The sequence below is a fragment of the Lipophrys pholis genome (assembly GCF_963383615.2).
Source record: "Lipophrys pholis genome assembly, chromosome: 16".
NCBI lineage: Eukaryota > Metazoa > Chordata > Actinopteri > Blenniiformes > Blenniidae > Lipophrys > Lipophrys pholis.
In genome coordinates, this window is record NC_137634.1 from 5,471,264 (window position 1) to 5,491,530 (window position 20,267).

At 46.0% G+C, this 20,267-nt stretch overlaps 2 protein-coding genes across 3 annotated transcripts in view; both read left to right on the forward strand.

Annotated features, from left to right (window-relative positions):
• The window catches only part of mtmr4 (myotubularin related protein 4), a 36,910-nt gene extending 26,866 nt beyond the window's left edge, over positions 1 to 10,044 (forward strand). For both annotated transcript variants that reach the window (XM_080482589.1, XM_080482588.1), the window contains 12 exons: positions 103 to 216; positions 288 to 478; positions 1,864 to 1,992; positions 3,062 to 3,173; positions 3,631 to 3,826; positions 4,629 to 4,814; positions 4,959 to 5,129; positions 5,418 to 5,572; positions 6,016 to 7,438; positions 7,528 to 7,638; positions 7,717 to 7,805; positions 8,297 to 10,044. In XM_080482589.1, coding sequence (XP_080338715.1) covers positions 103 to 216; positions 288 to 478; positions 1,864 to 1,992; positions 3,062 to 3,173; positions 3,631 to 3,826; positions 4,629 to 4,814; positions 4,959 to 5,129; positions 5,418 to 5,572; positions 6,016 to 7,438; positions 7,528 to 7,638; positions 7,717 to 7,805; positions 8,297 to 8,474 — 3,055 coding nt within the window. In that variant the 3' untranslated portion in view covers positions 8,475 to 10,044. The remainder of the gene's footprint in view (positions 1 to 102; positions 217 to 287; positions 479 to 1,863; positions 1,993 to 3,061; positions 3,174 to 3,630; positions 3,827 to 4,628; positions 4,815 to 4,958; positions 5,130 to 5,417; positions 5,573 to 6,015; positions 7,439 to 7,527; positions 7,639 to 7,716; positions 7,806 to 8,296) is intronic.
• Positions 10,045 to 11,923: 1,879 nt separating this feature from the next.
• On the forward strand, positions 11,924 to 19,480 carry ca4a (carbonic anhydrase IV a; the record flags this gene model as incomplete). The annotated part of the gene is made up of 8 exons (XM_080484080.1): positions 11,924 to 13,007; positions 16,448 to 16,492; positions 16,920 to 17,084; positions 17,162 to 17,307; positions 17,981 to 18,073; positions 18,164 to 18,230; positions 18,329 to 18,492; positions 19,301 to 19,480. The coding sequence occupies exons 1-8, from the start codon at positions 12,866 to 12,868 to the stop codon at positions 19,478 to 19,480; spliced, it is 1,002 nt and encodes a 333-aa protein (XP_080340206.1). The 5' UTR covers positions 11,924 to 12,865.
• Between the last annotated feature and the right edge of the window lie 787 nt (positions 19,481 to 20,267).

The window sequence follows — 20,267 nt, forward strand, 5'->3', positions numbered from 1 at the left end:
GCAGAAGCTCAAGCCACTGTTGTTTTTCATCATGAAAGACGAGGCAGTATAATGAACTGCTCTTCCTTTCTTAAAAGTTCTGACCTCCTGTTCCTCCTGCAGGTTGTGCTCCAGCTACCCGCAGAAGCTCCTGGTTCCGATATGGATCACCGACAAGGAGCTGGAGAGCGTGGCCTCCTTCAGGTCCTGGAAGAGGATCCCTGTGGTGGTCTACCGGTAGGTTTAGTGGCACAGTCATCGTATGCATCTGTGTTTCTGTTCATTGACTGTTTACCCTTGGGCTGCAGACACCAGAAGAATGGAGCAGTGATTGCCCGTTGCAGCCAGCCTGAGATCAGCTGGTGGGGCTGGAGGAACACGGATGATGAATATCTTGTCACATCCATTGCGAGGGCCTGTCAGATGGACACTGGAGCCAAGGGCCCGCCGGCCGGCCGGCAGCGTGGGGATGCTCACGACTCTTCAGACAGTGACTTTGGTAAAGCTTTTCCTTTAACCTTGTGAGATACAATGCAAAGCTGTGCTTACATAGTGATACAGCTTGGACAGATGCAACACTCTCGTGACGACAATTGATGCAACTATATTCATTTTTCCGACCAGGTGCGGAATGTAAACAAACTGCAAAAAGATGCAATAATTTTTACACTTGGTAGTAAATTTATAGGCTTCTTCAATAGATATAGATTAGTTCTGAGTTGCAACAACGCGTCTTAGATAAGATGCAACCTGATCACATTATGAAAGACTAAATATTGCGGATCCCTTAAAATTATACCATGACTGAGTCCATTATTCAGAAAAACCTAAAAATAGCATGTGGCTTTAAACGCCAAAGCCACATGTGCTTGTCTTTTTCTCAGTTTTTCTCCCAATGTTTTATCCATGCATGTATTTTATGTTTTTTTTTTTTTATTTATGTATCGCTTCATTCGGTTGAAAATCCATCCATCATCCATACTTGGCCACTGATCAGCTGATAATAGTTAGAGGCAGGTTACACACTGAACAGGTCATCAGTCCATCAATCAGACACACACACACACACACACACACACCCACACACTCACACAGATTCTCTCGTACAATTAACCTCAACTCGTGTTTTTGGACTGTGGGAGAAAACCAGAGAAAACTCACACATGCTCAGTAACCCTCAATTACAAATAAATATAAAAAAAAAAAACGGCAGTAGGGAGAAATAATAATCTACATAACGGCAAATCACCAAGCGTCATGGTCTGCATATTCAAACATGGCACATTTATTGGCGTTATACAACCGATAGTCCTTTATTCATTAAACGTTCTGATTTAATTTAATTTTTTTAAATGGGAAGTGCATGCATTATCTATCAGTGTTATGTAACCCTGAGCTTTACTCTTAAGTAGGACAGCTGTCATTCTGTGTAGATTGCCCTAACACATTTATATATTTTTCAGACTTGATTTTGGTTTCAGTTTTTTACATTTGACAACGTTCAAAGATGATGCTGACCATGCTGTCAGAATACTGTATATTTAGTGACGCAATTGCTTCATGCACAACAACAGGTCGAGGAAGTGAGTGGCAGCCCGACGGCGCCTGAACGCACAGGGAAGTGGTTGAGCTTGTGTTGGAGTAATTACTTGTCTTTCTCAGCTGGAGCTGTGGAGAGCAGGTCTGTCCACTTGGGATTGTTACCAGTAGTAACACCTCGGCGGTGTCATCAGAGCAGATATTGATTTTCAGTGGGTTACAGTTGATGTTGTTTCTGTTAACTCAGCTCTTTACTTTGTTTTTCTCCTTCCTCTCATCCATTCATGAATGTGTGTTCTCTCATCACGACATAAATCAATCTTCTGGCCGTCCTTGTGTTTGCAGACTCCTCTCTGACCGGCGCCTCCGTCTGCGATGACAACACTGTGCCACTGAAGCTGCTGATTCTCGACGCTCGCTCGTACACCGCTGCAGTGGCCAACCGGGCCAAGGGCGGAGGCTGTGAATGTGAAGGTGAGTGGCCAACATCGAGGAAGTACTCAACCTTCAATCCAGAGTGCTTTTAATTACATTGCATCCAATTCAGCTCAGGGATTCAGGAGAAAATGCCAATTAGCAATATGCATGTGTGGTTAAACCTGCTTTTCAATGTTTTACACAACTTATTTCTCTTTTTAAAATGGCGGCCTGTAACAATCAGTAATGTAACAATGGCCTGTAATATAATACCTGCCAATAACACAATTCTTGCCATTTTAAATGCAATAACTAATGTAATTACCAGTCATTAGTAAAACCGTGTACTTGCGCTATTATCATAATCTAAGTCATGGCATGGAGTGGCATTAGAATTTCTAACATTGACTGTAAAACAAGAGGGATATGAATCATTTTAAGGGATCAGACTGATGAGGGCTAAATATATCGAAGTGTCTTGGGGTCATGTGGCGTCGCTGCTGACCTCGATACCGTGCTGAAAACGTTGCACAATCCAGTTGTTGACAACCTGTTTTACTGCTGCAGACTGAAGGTGTTGCTGCAGGTCACAGAGGGTTACAGGAGTAGTTCACGCTGTGAAGTTCCCTCCGGCAGAAGGAAATACTCGCGCCATTAGAAAATCCTACATGCGGCGCTGACTCCGCTTTTCTGTTGGAAACTTCAGGGTTCAGTCGGTGATTCCACTCTCCAGTGTTTGTGCTGAAATTTAAAATCCTGTTTGAGTGGATTCAAGCAGGAGTAATTTTGGGAGTGTAAACCAGGCCGCAGGAACATTTCCACTGCTGGTACTGTGGGAAGAAAATGTTATTGATTCACTTCAAGTGGTGGTGACATGACGCGTCGACACAGTCGACGTCTCAACATTTTCAGATCAGGAGGAAAACGGAAGATCTGAGTCTCGATGCTTATTTGGAAAGAAGGAAATTGATACTTAAAAATGAATTCCTTAATGAATGAATCGACAAGAAACATCCACACGCACTGTCATAGACCTGAGGGATTTGTATGAAAATGGATGTTGTACGATGCTCCTGTGTCATACAATGTGCAATGACCCTAATCAGAGATGTCTGTCTGTATTCAGAGTACTACCCAAAGTGCGAGGTCATGTTCATGGGAATGGCGAACATTCACGCCATCCGAAACAGCTTCCAGGCCCTCCGAACCGTCTGCAGTCAGATCCCAGATCCCGGAAAGTAAGTTGATCTGTTTGACCTTTCCCTGTGAGCCCCCCCCCCCCCCCCCCCCCCCCCCCCGTCTCTCTCTTCACCTCACTGAAAGGCAACACCACACAGTGATGGGAACGCCACACAGTTGGGTCTTTCTCCTGCTGGGCTAACCAGCTGCCCGTCTGTCCACAGTGCATACGTGTGCAGCGTGTTTCCTCTCTGTTACTGTTTACATGTCGGCCCTTTGTGTCTTACCACTGTGGCTGTGTGGGCGTAAGCAAAGTACATAGGTGACATCACTGTCAGTGAACTAACCTGTTATCTACAGCTGTTGCATTGATTGAGGTGTGTAATGACGCAGAGCGGCTTCCAAAGATATATAGGTCGATTAACCCTGTGTTACCCAAGCTGCTGTGTCTTTTCAGACATACTGCATAATATCATACAGTAGTTGTTTAACCCCCCCCCCCCCTTGTCCTTCTAGCTGGCTTTCAGCACTGGAGAGCACCCGTTGGCTTCAGCACCTGTCTGCCATGATGAAGTCGGCTGCGCTGGTGTGTTCAGCGGTGGAGAGGGACGGCCGTCCCGTCTTGGTGCACTGTTCAGACGGGTGGGATCGCACACCCCAGATTGTAGCCCTGGCCAAAATCATGCTGGACCCTTACTACAGAACTTTAGAGGTGGGCCTGCACACTTCACATCTGTGTAATTATTCTAAACCTTGATTAGAAACTTTGCGTTCTTCCTTCCCTCGGTTAAAATCAAGGAGGATACAAGTTATTTGATCAACATCCAGGAAGTGTCATATTTGTCTTGTGAAAACACTTCAGAGACTCTGTGCAACCTCATGCAGAACGGTGGTGGCAGAGAGCAGCGGTAGTCTAGATACTGGTGAAGCAGACTTGGGATTGAAGGTTTGAATCCCACTGTGTTACTGCACCAGCTCCCTGAGCACTGCAGAGGCAGCCCACTGCTCCTTGTATGTGTAGTTAAGGTTAACTAAAAATAGGATTTGTTAAATGTAGAAAAGTCATTTCCCTAACAGGAATCGATGAAGCATTAATTAAACTGTAATGTTGGTACATGACAGACTTCCTCTGGAAATGATTTTTAAAAAATCAATAGTATAATTAGGGGTGCAGGTTATATTAAATACAAACCTTTTACATTCGATGTGTTTTTCAAATCTTGCTCATATAAAAAAATAAAAATCCATTATATTCACACCAAATTCAGTTTTAACAATGTTTATTGTCAAAATATATTTAACTCCACTATTCTATGTTGTAATTTCTTGGAAAATCTCAGAGGAAATAAGATTCTCGCCCGGCTTAATTTTTTGATTTAAACAGCTGCGAGACAGAAAGTTGAACTGAGGGTTGGTGAACCGTTACACTCATCAGTGATGGAGGGAGATTCTAGTTTGTTTCTGGTTTTTGTTCTCTAATGAAGCTCTCGCTCTGACTCCCGTGTGATCCGCAGGGTTTTCAGGTGCTGGTCGAGACTGAGTGGCTGGACTTCGGTCATAAGTTCGGGGACCGCTGCGGCCACCAGGAGAACGCTGACGACGTGAGCGAGCAGTGTCCCGTCTTCCTGCAGTGGCTGGACTGCATTCACCAGCTGCTCAAACAGTTCCCCTGCCTGTTCGAGTTCAACGAGTCCTTCCTGGTGAGCACTCGCTGCTCTCTACTCACAGAGACTATCTGAACTTGACTTTCAATGAAGTCTAACGTTTTTAAATAGGTTCTACAGGATCGGACCTCAGATTTGCTTTAAAAATCGTAACTTGATGTGTTTTCTTTGTCCATCCAGGTGAAGTTGGTGCAGCACACGTATTCATGTCTGTACGGGACGTTTCTGTGTAACAACGCTCGGGAGCGGGAGGCGAGGAACATCTACAAGCGCACCTGCTCCGTGTGGTCGCTGCTTCGCACTGGAAACAAGAACTTCCAGAACTTCCTTTACATCCCCAGTCATGACATGGTACTTTCCAGTTTTCTGTCTTAATCGTGGTGCTTGATGTCGAGCCTCGGTGAATTCCATCCCTCCTCTCTGAATTGGTTTATTTAATGGGGGCAGAATACGATGCCAAATTCTGTCTTCTTAGCTGTCTCTGTGGTGACGGATTGAAAGCGTGTGATTGAATCTCCCCCACTATCTCCTGCCCATAAAGAGTTGTGTGACGATAAGGCGGCAGTAAAGTACTAATCGGCGGCCTCGTGACTGTGTGTTGACTTTGCTCTGCGGCTTTGTCGTGCGTCTGTCTGCCAGGTGCTGCACCCAGTCTGCCATACCCGAGCTCTGCAGCTGTGGACGGCGGTCTACCTGCCCACGTCCTCCCCCTGCACTGCTGTGGACGACTCGGTGGAGCTCTACCACCCCCCGTCCATCACAGGCGACGAGCTCACGCCCCGCTCTCTGGACAGGTACCACGGTTTGATCCCCCCCAAAATCTCACACCAGCATTTATAGAACTGATATTAACACATCCTCTTAACTGTTGTGCCTTTTTATTTAGCTCTCGTTAACTCGTAAGTCCATCAAATCAAAATGTATGATAGTCTGAGTGGATTATAATCCGCTTCTATCACAGTTCCGTAAAAGTTGGGATACTTCAGTGCGAATAACAATCGTATGCAACCGTTAAACATCAGAATCTCCCATGATTGGATCAAACTTAAGAGGAAGAAAAAAGCTAAATAAGAGTAATGCCAAACAGGAAAGAAGCTCATCTAAGATAAGTCGTTTAAGTGAACTCTGATCGTAGCTTTACTTTGATTAAAGTGTGAACAGTCACAATTAAATTCCGTGAGCTCTGAATTAAAGGTACAGAGAGTTTTTAACACCTTCGTTGCTTCTTGATTTCCAGGCTTCCTAAGACTCGCTCCATGGACAACTTACTGTCAGCTTTTGACAACGGGGCGCCTCTGACACGCACGTCCAGCGACCCAAACCTCAATAAGCACTGCCAGGACGGTCGCCCCTCACTGGAACCCTCCCCTGCAGTGGACGAGGCCACCGCAGACGGTTTCGACGAGGTCTTGTCGGACCGCGGCGAGGACGGCGCCGGGAAGCCGGCTTCACATCGGAGTCCAGCCAAGACTTTCGAGGATCTGCTGGTGATGGAGAAGAGTGACGACACGCTGGAGGAGCCCTGTCTCACCACGCAGCCTCTGCCCTCCCTGCCCCTCCCCCCCCTCCCTCTCTGTCAGGACGCTACAGCGGCTCTCACTGCCTTCTCCACTCCCGTCCTCCAGCAAGCCTTGCCTCAGATCACAAACCCTGCACTCCCGCAGCCTCTGCTGGAGGTTGAGGGTCCCTGTCGGACTGCAGAAAGCACCGCCTCACCTTCTCATAAGTCAGAGCCATGTTTACCTCTTCCTTGCAAGAGTGGTCAACCTGCAGCCGACTCGCCCTCCTCGCTGCTGAACAACTGCATTGATGGTCAAGAGAGCCGCCATCCTGAACCCGTCAGGCTGCCGTCTCTGAAGCCATTAACGGCTCCTCTGGAGGACTCCACGGAGACTCTCACGGACGAGGCAGAGCTTCCCCCCACCTTGCCTTGCACAGATCTTTACCAGGATCATTCGAGTGATGAAGAGAAGCCCGAGCTGCCACTACAAGCCGAAGCGCAGAAGGACACAAGGACAGGAAGAGAGCGTGCGGCGGCTCCCGCTGACTGCAGCCAGCTCGCCGCTCGCCACCTGATCTCCCAGAGCCATTTCTCCGAGCTGGCCCTGCTCAGTTCCCACTGGGAGAGCGTCCAGGGTCTGGTCCAGTCCGCCTGCAGCAGCGCCGCACACTCTGGTGGCGGCCGGCCTCAGCAGCCCAACATCTACCAGAGTCGCCGGCTCGCCAGTAAACTTCTCCGCACGCAGGGCGTCACCGCCGCCAACGTGTCTCAGTGTTGTCGCAGGGAGGCTCTGTGCAGCCCCGTGCAGCCTGGATGGTTGTCGGGCGCCAGGAGCACCGGCTACCTCGGCCTGTACGGACCCGCCGCCGCCGCTCTCAGCAGCCACTCCCTGGCCGGCCATCAGCTCCTGCCGGCGTCGTTTTCTTCACCGTCTGCTTCCAGCTCCCCTCCCCCGCCGCAGGCCCCCGCCTACCTCGACGACGACGGCCTGCCGGTGCCGCTGGACGCCGTGCAGCAGAGGCTGCGGCAGATCGAGGCGGGATACAAGCAGGAGGTGGAGGTGCTGCGGCAGCAGGTGCGACAGCTGCAGATGAGGCTGGAGAGCAAACAGTACGGCACTCCCCCCTCAGAGCCCGACGTCGACTACGAGGACGACATCGTGAGTAGCTTCCTCTCTGACGTTCCCCGTCGCCGTCATTTAGCTCTCTGCTTAACGTGTTCCCTCGCCGTCTTCCCTTCCCGATGCAGACGTGTCTGCGAGAGTCGGACAACAGCAACGAGGAAGACTCGGTGTCCACCCACAGCGAGGACCGTCTGTCCGAGGGCAGCTGGGATCGAGTAGAGCGCAAGGACATGGAGGTCGGCGTCGTTCAGAGCTTCCTCGCGTTACAACACTTGTCTCTCTTCTCTTCATCTCATTCTGATGTCGGTGTGCAGGTCACCAGGTGGGTGCCCGACCACATGGCCTCTCACTGCTTCAACTGCGACTGTGAGTTCTGGATCGCCAAGAGACGTCACCACTGCAGGTGAGCTTCACTCTGCTGTGTCATTTGGAAGAACAAGAAACTGATGAATGGATGTGAAGGAAAGATGTGCTGGAATCAATTGATTCTTTCTAATTGTCACTTTTGAGCTGAGCTCAAGAATTTCTAATTGATGAGGATATAAATCGATATCGGCTCGTTGTCCTCCTGGTAGATTATTTGTTATAAAGGAGCCACATGATAAATCAGGAAGGCCAAAGAGACCAAAGTTCTACTTGATGAGAATAAATCTCTTAGTGGAATCTGGAACACAGTGAGTTTCATGGTTACGATGCAAGTTTCCTGCTCTGAATCCGTCAGATTCTCCTGTTTCTTTACAGGTTTTGTCTGATTTCAAATTCACATTTTCCCTTCTTCCAAAGCACAAGCCAGAACTACGTACGCTGGAAAAATGAATCACCCTCCTGGAAAATAACAGACACGTTGTGTGCACTTATTTCAATTTCTTCCCTCGCTGTGCTTTTTGCTCTCAGGAATTGCGGTAACGTCTTCTGTAAAGACTGTTGCCACCTGAAGCTGCCGATCCCGGACCAGCAGCTCTACGACCCGGTGCTGGTCTGCGTCACCTGCCACGACCTGCTCCTGGAGTCCCGCACTCGTGAGATCCGCAGCCAGCAGCTGAAGAAGGCCATCGCCACAGCCTCCAGTTGAGAGCAGCGTCTTGTAGCGTCGGCCCGCCTCGGCTCTGTCCCGCTCGTTTAGGACGGATGAGCCGGTGGAACCCCCGACCTGCTGTTAGAGGAGGAGGAAGGGGTGGAGGAGGAGGGGGTGAAGAGGAATTGTTACGTTTTGGAGGGGAGGTGCAGTTAGAGGTGGAGGCAGGTCAGCAGGTGGGAGAGGGAGCGTCCCCGCCACTTCAAGACATTTTACGGCTGGAGGGCCGCAGCGTCCCGCTGTCTCCGTACGGCCCCGTCCTGCCCGAGACACGTCTCCGACCCGTCCACACACCTTTAGAACCAAACACACCCCCCCCCCCCTCCCGACAGCACTACAGAGGACAATCACTCACCCTTCCACGTGTCGGGGACTCCGAAGCCTGTACCTGTTCAACTGGAGGCTTTCAACTTTAAAAGAAAAGAATTGCTGCTACAGTATTTAAAAGTCTAATTTTGTATTCTTATTTTGTGCACTACTCGCTGTTGTGTGTTTGAGGGAATCTGAGACCAAACTTGAGCAAAATGGAGAAATCTGCTGTTTACTTTGTCATTGCATCATTTTTCTTTTTTTTTTTTGAGCCTGAATGTAACAGTCGGTGGGTAATTAGATGGAAATACGTTCATGTACATTTGGTGGGTCGTGTGTGTTCATTGCTGCAATGTGCGCTCTAAACTGTGTATATGCCCGGTCTGTGGTTCTGTCTTTCTCAGTGCTTCTCTGCAGCGCAGCCACGTGGCGGCGGCGCCGGGCCCCCGCAGGCCCACGGGCGCCTGCTGCGCTGCGCGTTTTTGTTTTTGTGCTCGCTGTGTCAAGACGAAGCCGACGGAACGAGGCCGGGAGACGGCAGGTTTCTGGAAAGTCTCTTCTGGTGGGAGTCGAAGCTGTTTTGGAGGTGCTGTTGGTGACCGAGGGAACGATCCCGAAGGTTTCTGTTGGGAGACGCTTGTGATGGAATTCGTGTCCACGTAAAACTTGATGTCCATCTGACTGATGACTCGTCCTCACATGTTGAGGCGGCAGGACACACTGCTGCAGGGGAAAGACTGAACTGGGTGTCTGGACTTGTTCTGGTTGGGGAGGTTGGCCACGGTCCCCCCCCCCTTTTGTTTTTTCAATAAAATGTGTTTGTGTCTACTGGTCGTTCCTTGAGACAATAGTGCCATATTTTATTTCGTCTATTTTTAAAAGCCTTTTCATTTCTTACCGATGGCAGCAGGTTTCTGATTGACCTCCTCTGTATTTACTAATGGTACAGGTAGTTAGCTGCTTGATAACACTGAGGCAACTGGAGATGGTGGAGTTCGCTAATGAGGCTAACCATGTCACTATGCGATGGGATATCACTGAATTAGTTAATCTCTGTGGTTTATCCAACCTTAATAATTGGGATACGTTTGCACGGTGGTTATGAAGACAAAAATCCTTTAAGAGGAGCTCAGATATGTAACATATTAGTTATCTGATCTGTAGTGGTGGCTAAAAATTGGCACTAAATTAATTGTTGTAAAGAAATGCACTGTAAAACTTAAATCCCATGGGTTAAATAAAGATTATATCAAGAGTCTTGGTTTGCTTTGGTTATTTTATTGGGCTCTGCCTTCAACACACTCTTCAACACAAAGTCTGGGCTCGAATTCGTGACGTTCAAGCCATGAAGCAAGAGCCACTGGCATCACCGTTTAAAAAAAAAAAAAAAAAAGCGTTTCACCATTTTCTCCACAAGAGGGAGCCAAACATCAACATTTCCACCTTGACGTGCCAAAAAGTTTGACCTGAAAGCAGCGAGAGAACATTATAAAAAATGTTGAGGAGCATAGTCACAAGTTTGTAAAGCTCTCTTTATAAGAGCTTTAAAAAAAAAAATTTCATTTTTTTTGGTCAATTGTTTCATTTTTAAAACTTTAATCAGTTAATCAGATCCATTATCTCAAAATGTGAAAGGAAATGATCCAATGCCGGACAGACCTTCAGTCTGAAATGAGAATGAACCACAAAGATCCACGTCACTGCTTGTTTAACACATTTTCATGGACGCTCATGAGGAAAACCTGCATTAAAAAAAAAAAAAATCTAATTACAACTGGACAGTTTTTATTTTGTAATCAATCATCTGAAGTCGGGCCCAGGTATTAATATCAGCGGCTCTTTTTCTGGTAGGTGGAGAAAAGCAGCTTGTAATTAAAGTGCTCACTTTATATCAGTGCATGGTACCCTGAAAGCATCATGCCGCAGAATAAAAGAAGTGGTTATGAAAAGTGTTGACGTATTTGATAGAAGACTTTATTTTCTTTTTAAACCTATAAAGCTCAGTTGTGTGACTGGTGAAAGAAATAAAAAAAGCCTAACGGAGACAAAAAAGCCAAACATTTCCCAAATAAATACGGATTTCACAATGAAGCAAGCATTTTTAGAATGAGAACAAATCACCAAATTATTTAGCAAGTTAGATGAGATGAGAGGTGTAAAACTATATTCAAGTACTGAGCAACTCCTACCTTAAGTTACCTTATCAGTTATATTATGTTCTTACATCTGATTTCACAATGTGAGATGACACACCAAGTAACTGGCCAATGAACATTTGCCATTATTTATTTTTATACATTAAAGAATGTCTTCATGAAATACATTTTCCTATCATTTAATTCCAACTGTAAAATTCTAGATGTTTATGATTAAATTGAGATTTGTTACACGTGAACCAGGAATAGGTCATTTAATAATAATAACAATAATAATCTTAGGAAGGCTTATTTTTCACAATAAACAAGAAATGCTTGAACCTTCGTAACGTGACTGTAGAAATAAATAACTTTTCTTTGATACTTTTTTTATGATGCATCTGTGCTTTTGAATAACTTACCTGGATGTTCAACCTTCAAGAGCCGCGAGCGCTTTGTGTTTTTCTTCCATTTGTCCACCAGATGGAGAAAAACACAAAGAGAAGCTTCTGTAACGAGACCAGCACGTTCAGCCAATCAGATCACTTAATCTTCACTGCCATGGATTTTTTTTTAAAAAATATATATATATCTTTTCACTGAATACACAGTAACGCCCGTTAGAAAGGACAAAGAGTTATTTCCTCAGAAAGAGTAGAAACACATATCGCCTCCATCCAGCACACGAAGCTGAATTCTAAATTGTGATTCTATAAATGTCTGCACGTGCACAAAGGTTTAATATAAGAAAACATTTCCTGATCTTCTGTTTCAGGTCACTGGTGAAATGTTTCAGGAGGAGCCGCTAATTCCTGTTTTTATGTGGGATTTCTGCCGATGTGCTTCATTGTACTCACTCAGCATGATCAATAATTCACAATGAAGGTTTTTTTTTGTTTTTTTTTTTACTCGGTGAATGAAAATGAAGGTGACAGCTCAAACTTTCCTGTGAAAAAAAAAAAAAGTTGTGGAAAGAACATCCACACACCAGAAGTAATGTTTCTACAGGCAGTTTTTTATTTCCTCTTATGAATTGTGGCTTCCTTTCCTTTCAGATTGAAGCAGATTGATTCAGTTATGATACATGAATATAAATTATATTGCTCAGGGCTATAATATAGTTCACAACACATTTAAATGCGTAAAACAACCCGATCATACATCAGTGACTGGATATTTTATCACAACCTCTGAGGAGAGCTTCTTCCATGATGAGTGGTTTTTTTTACTTGAATAATTCTGCTATCATTCAACGACCCAACTCTCCTGCATGTTTGGTCTTTACCAAATTATTATTTATGGTTGAATTCCTGAAAAGTCCTTTTTTTTTTTTTTAACCTAATTAGAGACGTTGTAATAGAACTTTTGCTTGTTATAGGCGTTTAACCCTAAAATCTAGTCTTTTTTTTTATTGCAGCTGTTGTTTAATTTGTGAGGTATAGATAGAATGAGGAATATTTATTTTCATCGTCCTGTCTTCCCATAAATTAGGAGAAACAAATCAGGCAAATCAGAATTTCTTTTCTCAACGTCGAGCCCCACACTTGAGATAGAGGAGGGAAAAAAAGAACAGATTCAGGACCTGCAAGTGATTATGAACACAGTGGATGTTTCTAACCTAACGTGCGTAAAAAGAGCAGAGGGAAATCAAGACGTCCACTCTCTTCTCTGGTCTTCAGTCTGTGAAGATGGAGTCCGAGCTACCTGTGGAGCAGTCTCACACCTCCTTCTGATTTCCTCCCACCTTCCCAGCTCGGATCGGATTCAATCAGCAGCCATGATGCGCTCCGCTCCGGCGCGTCTGGAGCGCACCGACAGGCCGCTTCTCATCCGAGCTCCCATCAACGCTCAGCTTTATTAAGAGACGATGCCCGAAGGGGGAGGGGCCACACTTTCTTTCCCGTTGGGGTATGGTGATAGATAAGTATAAGACCCCCCGCGAGAATGCGATCACATTGGAAAAAAACAAGTCATTGTGTTGCTTTCTCTCGCTCCTCCAGCCCGAGACGCACCGACATGCAGCGGCTCATCTTCATCTTGCCCGTCCTGCTGGCATCCTTCTGGACAACCTGCACAGAAGCAGGAGGTGAGTCTGGCTGCCTCCACCAGGACGGCACCGCTTTTCTTTTATCTACATCATCTTTGAACATAATCATGTCATAGATTCAGGAGAGAAAATGTCAGTATTGCCTGATGGTGCAGGAATTAGGTATTAATGCATCAGTATTTTTATAGAAATGTAGAATTCCAGCCTGTTTTTAACTAAAATCTGTGAATCTTATTTTTTAAAATAAGTTGGCTAAAATGAATATGAAACGAATTCTATATCGAACATCAAACTCTGTAATCAAAGGGATCCTTTACCAGGCTGCAAGTTGCTTTTATCTCTTTCCTCCAGTCTTGCCAGCGTCGTTATCAATGATAAAGTTAATATATATTAACGACTTTAATTTGTCACATGTTAAAACAAACAAATGAATGAAAATAAAAACGTTGTGCAGAGAGAGAAGCCCCGCTGTCTCCTCTTCCTCCTCCTCCTCCTCCTCCTCCTCCACCTGCCCGGTCCGTCACGCACCGGAGGCACCTGGAGAATGTCTCTCCATGTGTCCGCCACGCAGGCTCGTGCGCTTCTCGCTGCTCAAGGGCGCGAGGAGACACCGGGATCCCGCATCAGCTGAGACACGAGCAGGCAGAGCTGAGATTCCCTCAGAGCCTCCGCGGTCCGGACACCCTGCTCTCCCCCCCTCCTTCCCTCCCGCCCTCCCTCTCCCAGGTGCACCTGCTCGGATGCGCGCTGAAACGAACCAATCACAGCGGTTTGCGTCCTCGTTGCAGCAGGCAGGCGCGTCACGCGCAGAGCTGTGTTATATCTCCAAATCCTCACTATAGATGAGATGCGACAATTTCGTAGATAAAACCTCGAGGTTTTTTTTTTTGACACGAGAGACTCAATTGGAATCGATTAAATGTGACAACTGACTGAGTCGACGAGCGTCGTGTAACTCCGGTTCAGTGCGCACGTGTGGAAGGAAAACGGCCAGGCGCTCTGGTTTGAAGCGTTTGACGACTCAAAGTGTCCGATCAGGTTGTCAAAGAGACATCTGCTCATTAAAACGTGTTTGTGGATTCACTGACTCTGTCGCAGCACGTATGTTCATGCTCAAGTATCTGTCACACTTCTTATCGATGTGGCGTCTGGGAGGTTTTTACTGCGGTCTGTTTCAGGCAAATAATTCAACATGAAGCTTCTGGATCCTCCGAGTTTCGAAAGTGTCACAGATCAATTCACTGCGGCGATCCCCAGAGCGCGCGCACCTCCTCGTCATTGCAAGGTTTTGGTCCCAGGAGGGCGCACGTGCACTGGTGACTGGGAACCTGCACGGTCCACTCTCCGGCGTGGCTCGCTCCCAATGTGCCACTCGGAAACTTCTTTCTTCTCCGCGCGCCGCGCTCCGTTTGTGTCTGGCTGGGCTCAGCTCGGCGCGCACAACACAATGGCGCGAGACGTTCCGTCTCCCTCCGCCTGCGAGTTGACTGCGAGCGGCCTCAGATGTGGTCGACGTTCCGGCTGACGGGACCTATTTGTTTACCTCCCCTCCGCCTTTTGTTTGCCCCGCTGGCAGCTTCCTCAGCTCGCTCTCAGATCTACTGAACACACGCGCATTGTTACTTTGCGCCGCTGCCACGCGAAAGATCAAAGCCGAGCGCTGATTGGCGGAGACTTGTGCGGACAGAGCTGTGATTGGCTGCGCTCAGGCCCAGAATAACAGCCAGTCTTCACGTTCCGTCAGACTTAATGGGACCAAGATCATCAATTAAAAACACAAATATAAAGACTAACGCACTGAAAACGTGTTGATAGAGTGAAATGAAAATAACTTACTTCTGAGATTTCATAAATCATTTCTATTTTATTCTATTCTAATCTATTCTATTCTAATTTCTCAAGCAAATGCACAATACGCTTATATACACGTTTCCCCAAAAGTTTGTGTAATCAACACTGTCTATTTGGGTCTTTTTTAGACTAAACTCAAGGGAACTGAGTTTTGTATTTTTAAAGTATGTTAAAAAATAATTCAAAATAAATATGTGATATGTGACAGTTCATGCATGTATGTTTATCTCTTCGGTTTTCTGGACTTGTCAACCACGCTGTTGTAATATTTGCAGAATGTAGCCGACTCTCCAGATGTGCACATCACACACGCTGTGTGCTCCATTAGACCTCTGTGACCTCAGAGGTGCCGGGTCATGAACTCTGCACACGTCTGTGGATGCAATGAAATGTGTTGGTTTCAGATCTGCTCCCACCGGCAGTGACTTACAGAACAAATCTTCACATTCTATTTGAAGTACTCAACTCTTTTCTCGATTTAACATTTTGATAACTAAACATATAATTAAGTCAATTGACATTTAGCCTAATTTTCTCCAACTGTATCGTCAAACCCTGCATTAGTCTAAGAGTACCGCTCATAATTGTAATGAAAGTCACCAAAAGATGACATTCTTAGAAGTCACTGTCACATTCTGTGAGATAACTCCTCCAACCAAGGTCATGACTGACAGCTGGCCAGCTGTGATGCTGAAAATATCACCGTTCGTGCGTCTCACTTGTCAGATCTTGAAGGCGAAAGTGAGTCAAGGTTTGAAATGAACAATAATCCTTTAATGCACTCGTGCAGTGACCGCGGAGAGTAATCAAGAAGCCCCTGATTTTCTCTCTTTTGCATGCAAATCCTGCAGCAGAGGAAATGAGAGAGACTTTCTAACAGACACGCGTCGGACTTTTAACCAGAATGATGGCACCACAGAAGCGCCACTAATGTTTGCCCCGCACTTTGTTTATTTTCAGTCTCCATTATCAAGCAGCAGCAGGAGGAAAAGAGTTACCATCATGAGAACCGAGCGAGGACTTCCTTCACAAACACAGGGAGACGTCCTCATACAATTCTAATAACAGAGCAGGAGACCCCCCCCCCCCCCCCCCCCCCCCCTCTGTATTTTTCAATGGCATGTGTGTTTTTCATAAATATTTCATTCGTTAGATAGCTGCAGATATTTGTCTCCCGGTAAAGGGTGGAAACATGCAAACCAATTGTGAAATATTAATAAACCCGCAGACAAACATGTGAGAACAGGACCGTGCTGAGGAGAAAGACTGGCTCCGTTTATTCTGATAGCACGGGAAGATAAAACACAAACGGCAACTTTTTGGTGAATAGGAAGACAAGTTCCTGTGTTATTTGGGCGGCTTTGGGGAACAGTTGACTTAAACTAACCGGAGAACAATCGACTGTCTGTAATGACGGGAATAAAATAGACTGTTAATAAAAATGGACACGTTTGTAAATACATGGAACCCGAACCAGCGTGAATGAAGAGACTAAACATCTCATTCTGCTCCCACAGCGGGCCGAGGAGAAGCAGAGTCAGCGGGTTCAAAGGTTTATGGTCTCAGCCGTTGACGTCCAATGTGTGTGCAGACAACATGTCAGTCCAAATGTTCTCTGTCTTTTGCAGACTGGTGCTATCAGTCCCAGTTCAGCTGTGATCATCAGTGCAACGGTAAGTACAAGTGGAACCAAAAAAATGAGAACGTCTCAGACACTCAGAGGGGCTTTTGTGGTTTTCAACCTCGACTTTAGAATTGTTGGTTGACGTGAACTTTTCCCAGGTTGCACACACGAATGGGGTTCGCTGATCAGGAGTCCAATAATGCTGGTTCCCCTCCACTTTATCGCTGCGTTTCTTCAAAGTGTTTAGATGAAGAGTCCTGGGGTGACCCATGCTTTAAAATATATGAAACAAATCTAACACTCTTGCATGTTTTCAGGAATTAACCACATGAAAATATGACTTGATGAGATATTTAGGAAAAAATTGACCAACAGAGAGTTTATAGATGAGATATAGATCAGGACCAATCCTGGATGGCTGTTGATCAATTCAAATGAATCTAGCTCACTTAATGTTCACAATTCTCTTGTTTCAGCACCAGAAAAATGGGACCATGCCAATAAAGAGTGTGCGGGACAATACCAGTCGCCCATCAACATCGTGACCAGAAAGACGCTGAAGGACGAGCGTCTGACTCCGCTCCAGTTCAAGAACTACCAGCAGACCTTCAGAAGCAGCATCAAAAACAACGGACACTCAGGTGAGTCTCTCCCCGGGCGTCGAGCAGCTCTGAGGCTGTGATTTCATCTCCTTCGTATCCGATGTTTTCCGCTGCAGTTCAGGTCGGAGTTCCTCATCTCAGCACCATCTCGGGCGGAGGTCTGCCCAGCAACTACAAGGCGGTGCAGTTCCACCTGCACTGGGGCAAAGACGGAGGGCCGGGCTCCGAGCACACCGTTGACGGGGAGCAATATCCCATGGAGGTTAGATGACATCTGAAAATGATGGTGGATAGTTTCAAATAAACAATAACGGTAAAAATCAATCTAAATCAATGGGATCAAACACATACGGCCCAATTCTCTCTTGAGGGGTAAAAATGTTCCATAAAGTTTGTTTTATTGGCTCAAATGTCAATATTTTTCCAAAACCAAACAATTACTATTTAAAATTAGTACAATCTTGACATGAAGCCAATTTTAATGAAACCGTCTGGTGCAAATTACAGTGAAATATAAAAAAAAAACCTTCTTATAAAGCGGCTGCATTCTCTCAGTTTCTTTGGCCCGAGATTAAAAGTTTGTATGTTGTTGCATCCTGGTGGCTTTCAGGCCAGTTAATAAAAAAAAACTGAAAGTCTGACACCTGAAATATTTTCATTTAACTTAAATTCACTGCCAAATACCACTTTTTAACAAAGATCACTCTGTGATAGATGAATATTGACTGCAGAGACACTTTTGTTGTTCATTCAATCCTTTGCTTCTGATTTTAATCTGAATATCCACGGATATAAAAATCCCCCCAGATGTTGCGACGCATGTAAACTGGTACAATTGAATTCGTTATGAGACGAACCATGTCTTCTATATGCTCAGCTCAGTATAACGTATGAGTTTGTGAGAGGGAGTAACGGCCGTTGTTTCTCCCCGACAGCTGCACATTGTTCACATGAAGAGTCATTACACTGATCTGACGACGGCGCTGAGGGATCCAGAGGGAGTAGCAGTTCTTGGATTTTTCTACGAGGTAAACACTTTAAAACCTGCACAACATTGCTTTAGACAACAGCTGCAAATGTAAACTGTGATTTCCTCCTTTTTTTTTTTTTTTTTTTAGAAATCCAACAGTGCAAACAGAAAGTATGATTCCATCATTAACGCTCTGCGCAGCATCAAGGCGACAAGTAGGTAACGACGTTCAGCAGAACCTGAGCAATCCTTCCTCATCCTGCTGCTAACATCTTTTCTTTACTTTTTTTTTTTGTGACGTTCGTGGTTTCAGATGGAAACACCTCGGTTCCTCCCATTTCACTGGCACAACTGATCCCATCCGAGCAGAACATGACCTCTTACTACCGTTACAAAGGCTCCCTGACGACCCCGAGCTGCTCAGAGTCGGTGATCTGGACGGTGTTCGAGAACCCGATTCCTCTGAGCCTGGAGCAGGTGAGACACAGTCTGAATGAAAAGGAGCAGAAGAGAAGATCAGCCTTATGATATCTGCTCCTGTGTTACTTTACAGTCACTTTACATCAGTCTGTTGATTTGTTAAAGTCCAACTTTCTAAATATTTACAGTTTTACTGCTATTTGTGCATTTATGTACATTATTTTCAATATGCAAATACAAATCCATCAATTTTTCATTGCAAAAGATGTATTCAGCTCTGATCTTGTCCACTGCATCAATGAAGCCATAATCGGTGTAACTCTTCATACACTCTTTTCTTTCCATTTAACCGATTGATCTTTCTCTTTCGCCCGATGCGCCGCCATTTTTTCTCCAGCCGCACACTTTGCACGCTTATCTTTGTTTCTACTGCAGACACTTTTAAATAGTATTTAAAACATTTTTTTTTAATAAATTATACTCTTCTAATATAAATGCTTAAACTTAGTAGTTTAGTGACGTCAACCAATTAAATGCTGAGTCGGCTATTTTTAAATCAATGTTTTCCCCATTAAAACCAAGATTGCTTTGCGATCCTCCATGAATCTTTGGTGTCCCCTGGGGTTTGGGCCCCCCAGGTTGGGAACCACTGTTCACTGGGTTAGAGAAGCAGACTTGGACTGGAGACTTGGGAAGTCCAGGTTTTCCTGAACAAGACCCTCGACCTCCAGCAGCTCCATGGGGGGCTGCACTGCTGCATGGAGCTGATAAAACAAACAAAACAAGAAATCAGTGGCTTTGTGGACAAAATCAAACTTTGACAATCTCGTTCCCTAACATTTGTGCGTCTCTCCTGCCCTTTCAGCTGAAGACATTTTCTGAGCTCCAGTTCCCCGACGGGAAGCCGTTGACGGGGAACTTCAGGCCTGTGCAGCCCCTCAACGGCCGACAGGTGTTCCGGTCGGGCAGCGCGGTGATTCTGGCCAGCTCCGCCCTCCTACTGGCCGCCATGGTGACGGCGTTGGGACTGTCCCTGCCCAACTAGAGCGAGACTTCCCATGCTGCACTGCGACATCCACGAACACGATCCGTTCTGTACTGAACCTCAGCTGCTTTGAAGCTTCTCCATCACACGGTCGGGACCACGTCGCAGTGCGAGCACGACTCACATGGTGTCCCCCCCCCTTATGACACAGATGACAAAGGCGTTCGAGGAACGCCTTATGATTGGTGCTGTAAGGGTCCGGTCAGCGTTCGTGCATGTGTAGTGAAGCAGTAGTTCTCATTTCAGCATTATGAATGTGCCATAAAGCAGGTTTCCAAGCACACGGAGTGACGGCTGGACTCAGACCCAGATCCCTGAGTCACGTCCTGATTTTTCTCTGCATCATCCCAGACACCGACACACACACACACACACACACACACACACACACACACACACACACACACACACACACACACGCTCCAGACCTCACCCACCTTGTCCAATGTCAGGTAAATTTAGTCTCTGCTAATGTCAGAGTGAGTTGCCGACGGTCCCCCCCCCCCCCCCCCCCCCCAGTGCCAATGTTCGCCCCATGACCTGGCACGTGATGTGTTGTTCTTAATGGGGCATGTGAACTGCATGGAGCTATAAATAGCACGACTGAGTCATAAAAACAAGCTCCATTTCAAGCCAGCGGTCAAAAGAGTCAGCACTTTTACTTTTTTCTTTTTCATTTCAAAGTCCAGGAGCACACAGCACTAATGTCAGGTGAAGCCCTCACAGCCACACAGTCAGCAGGCGGCTTGAAAAAAAAAAAAAAAGTAGTGGGGGGACAAAAAGGGGT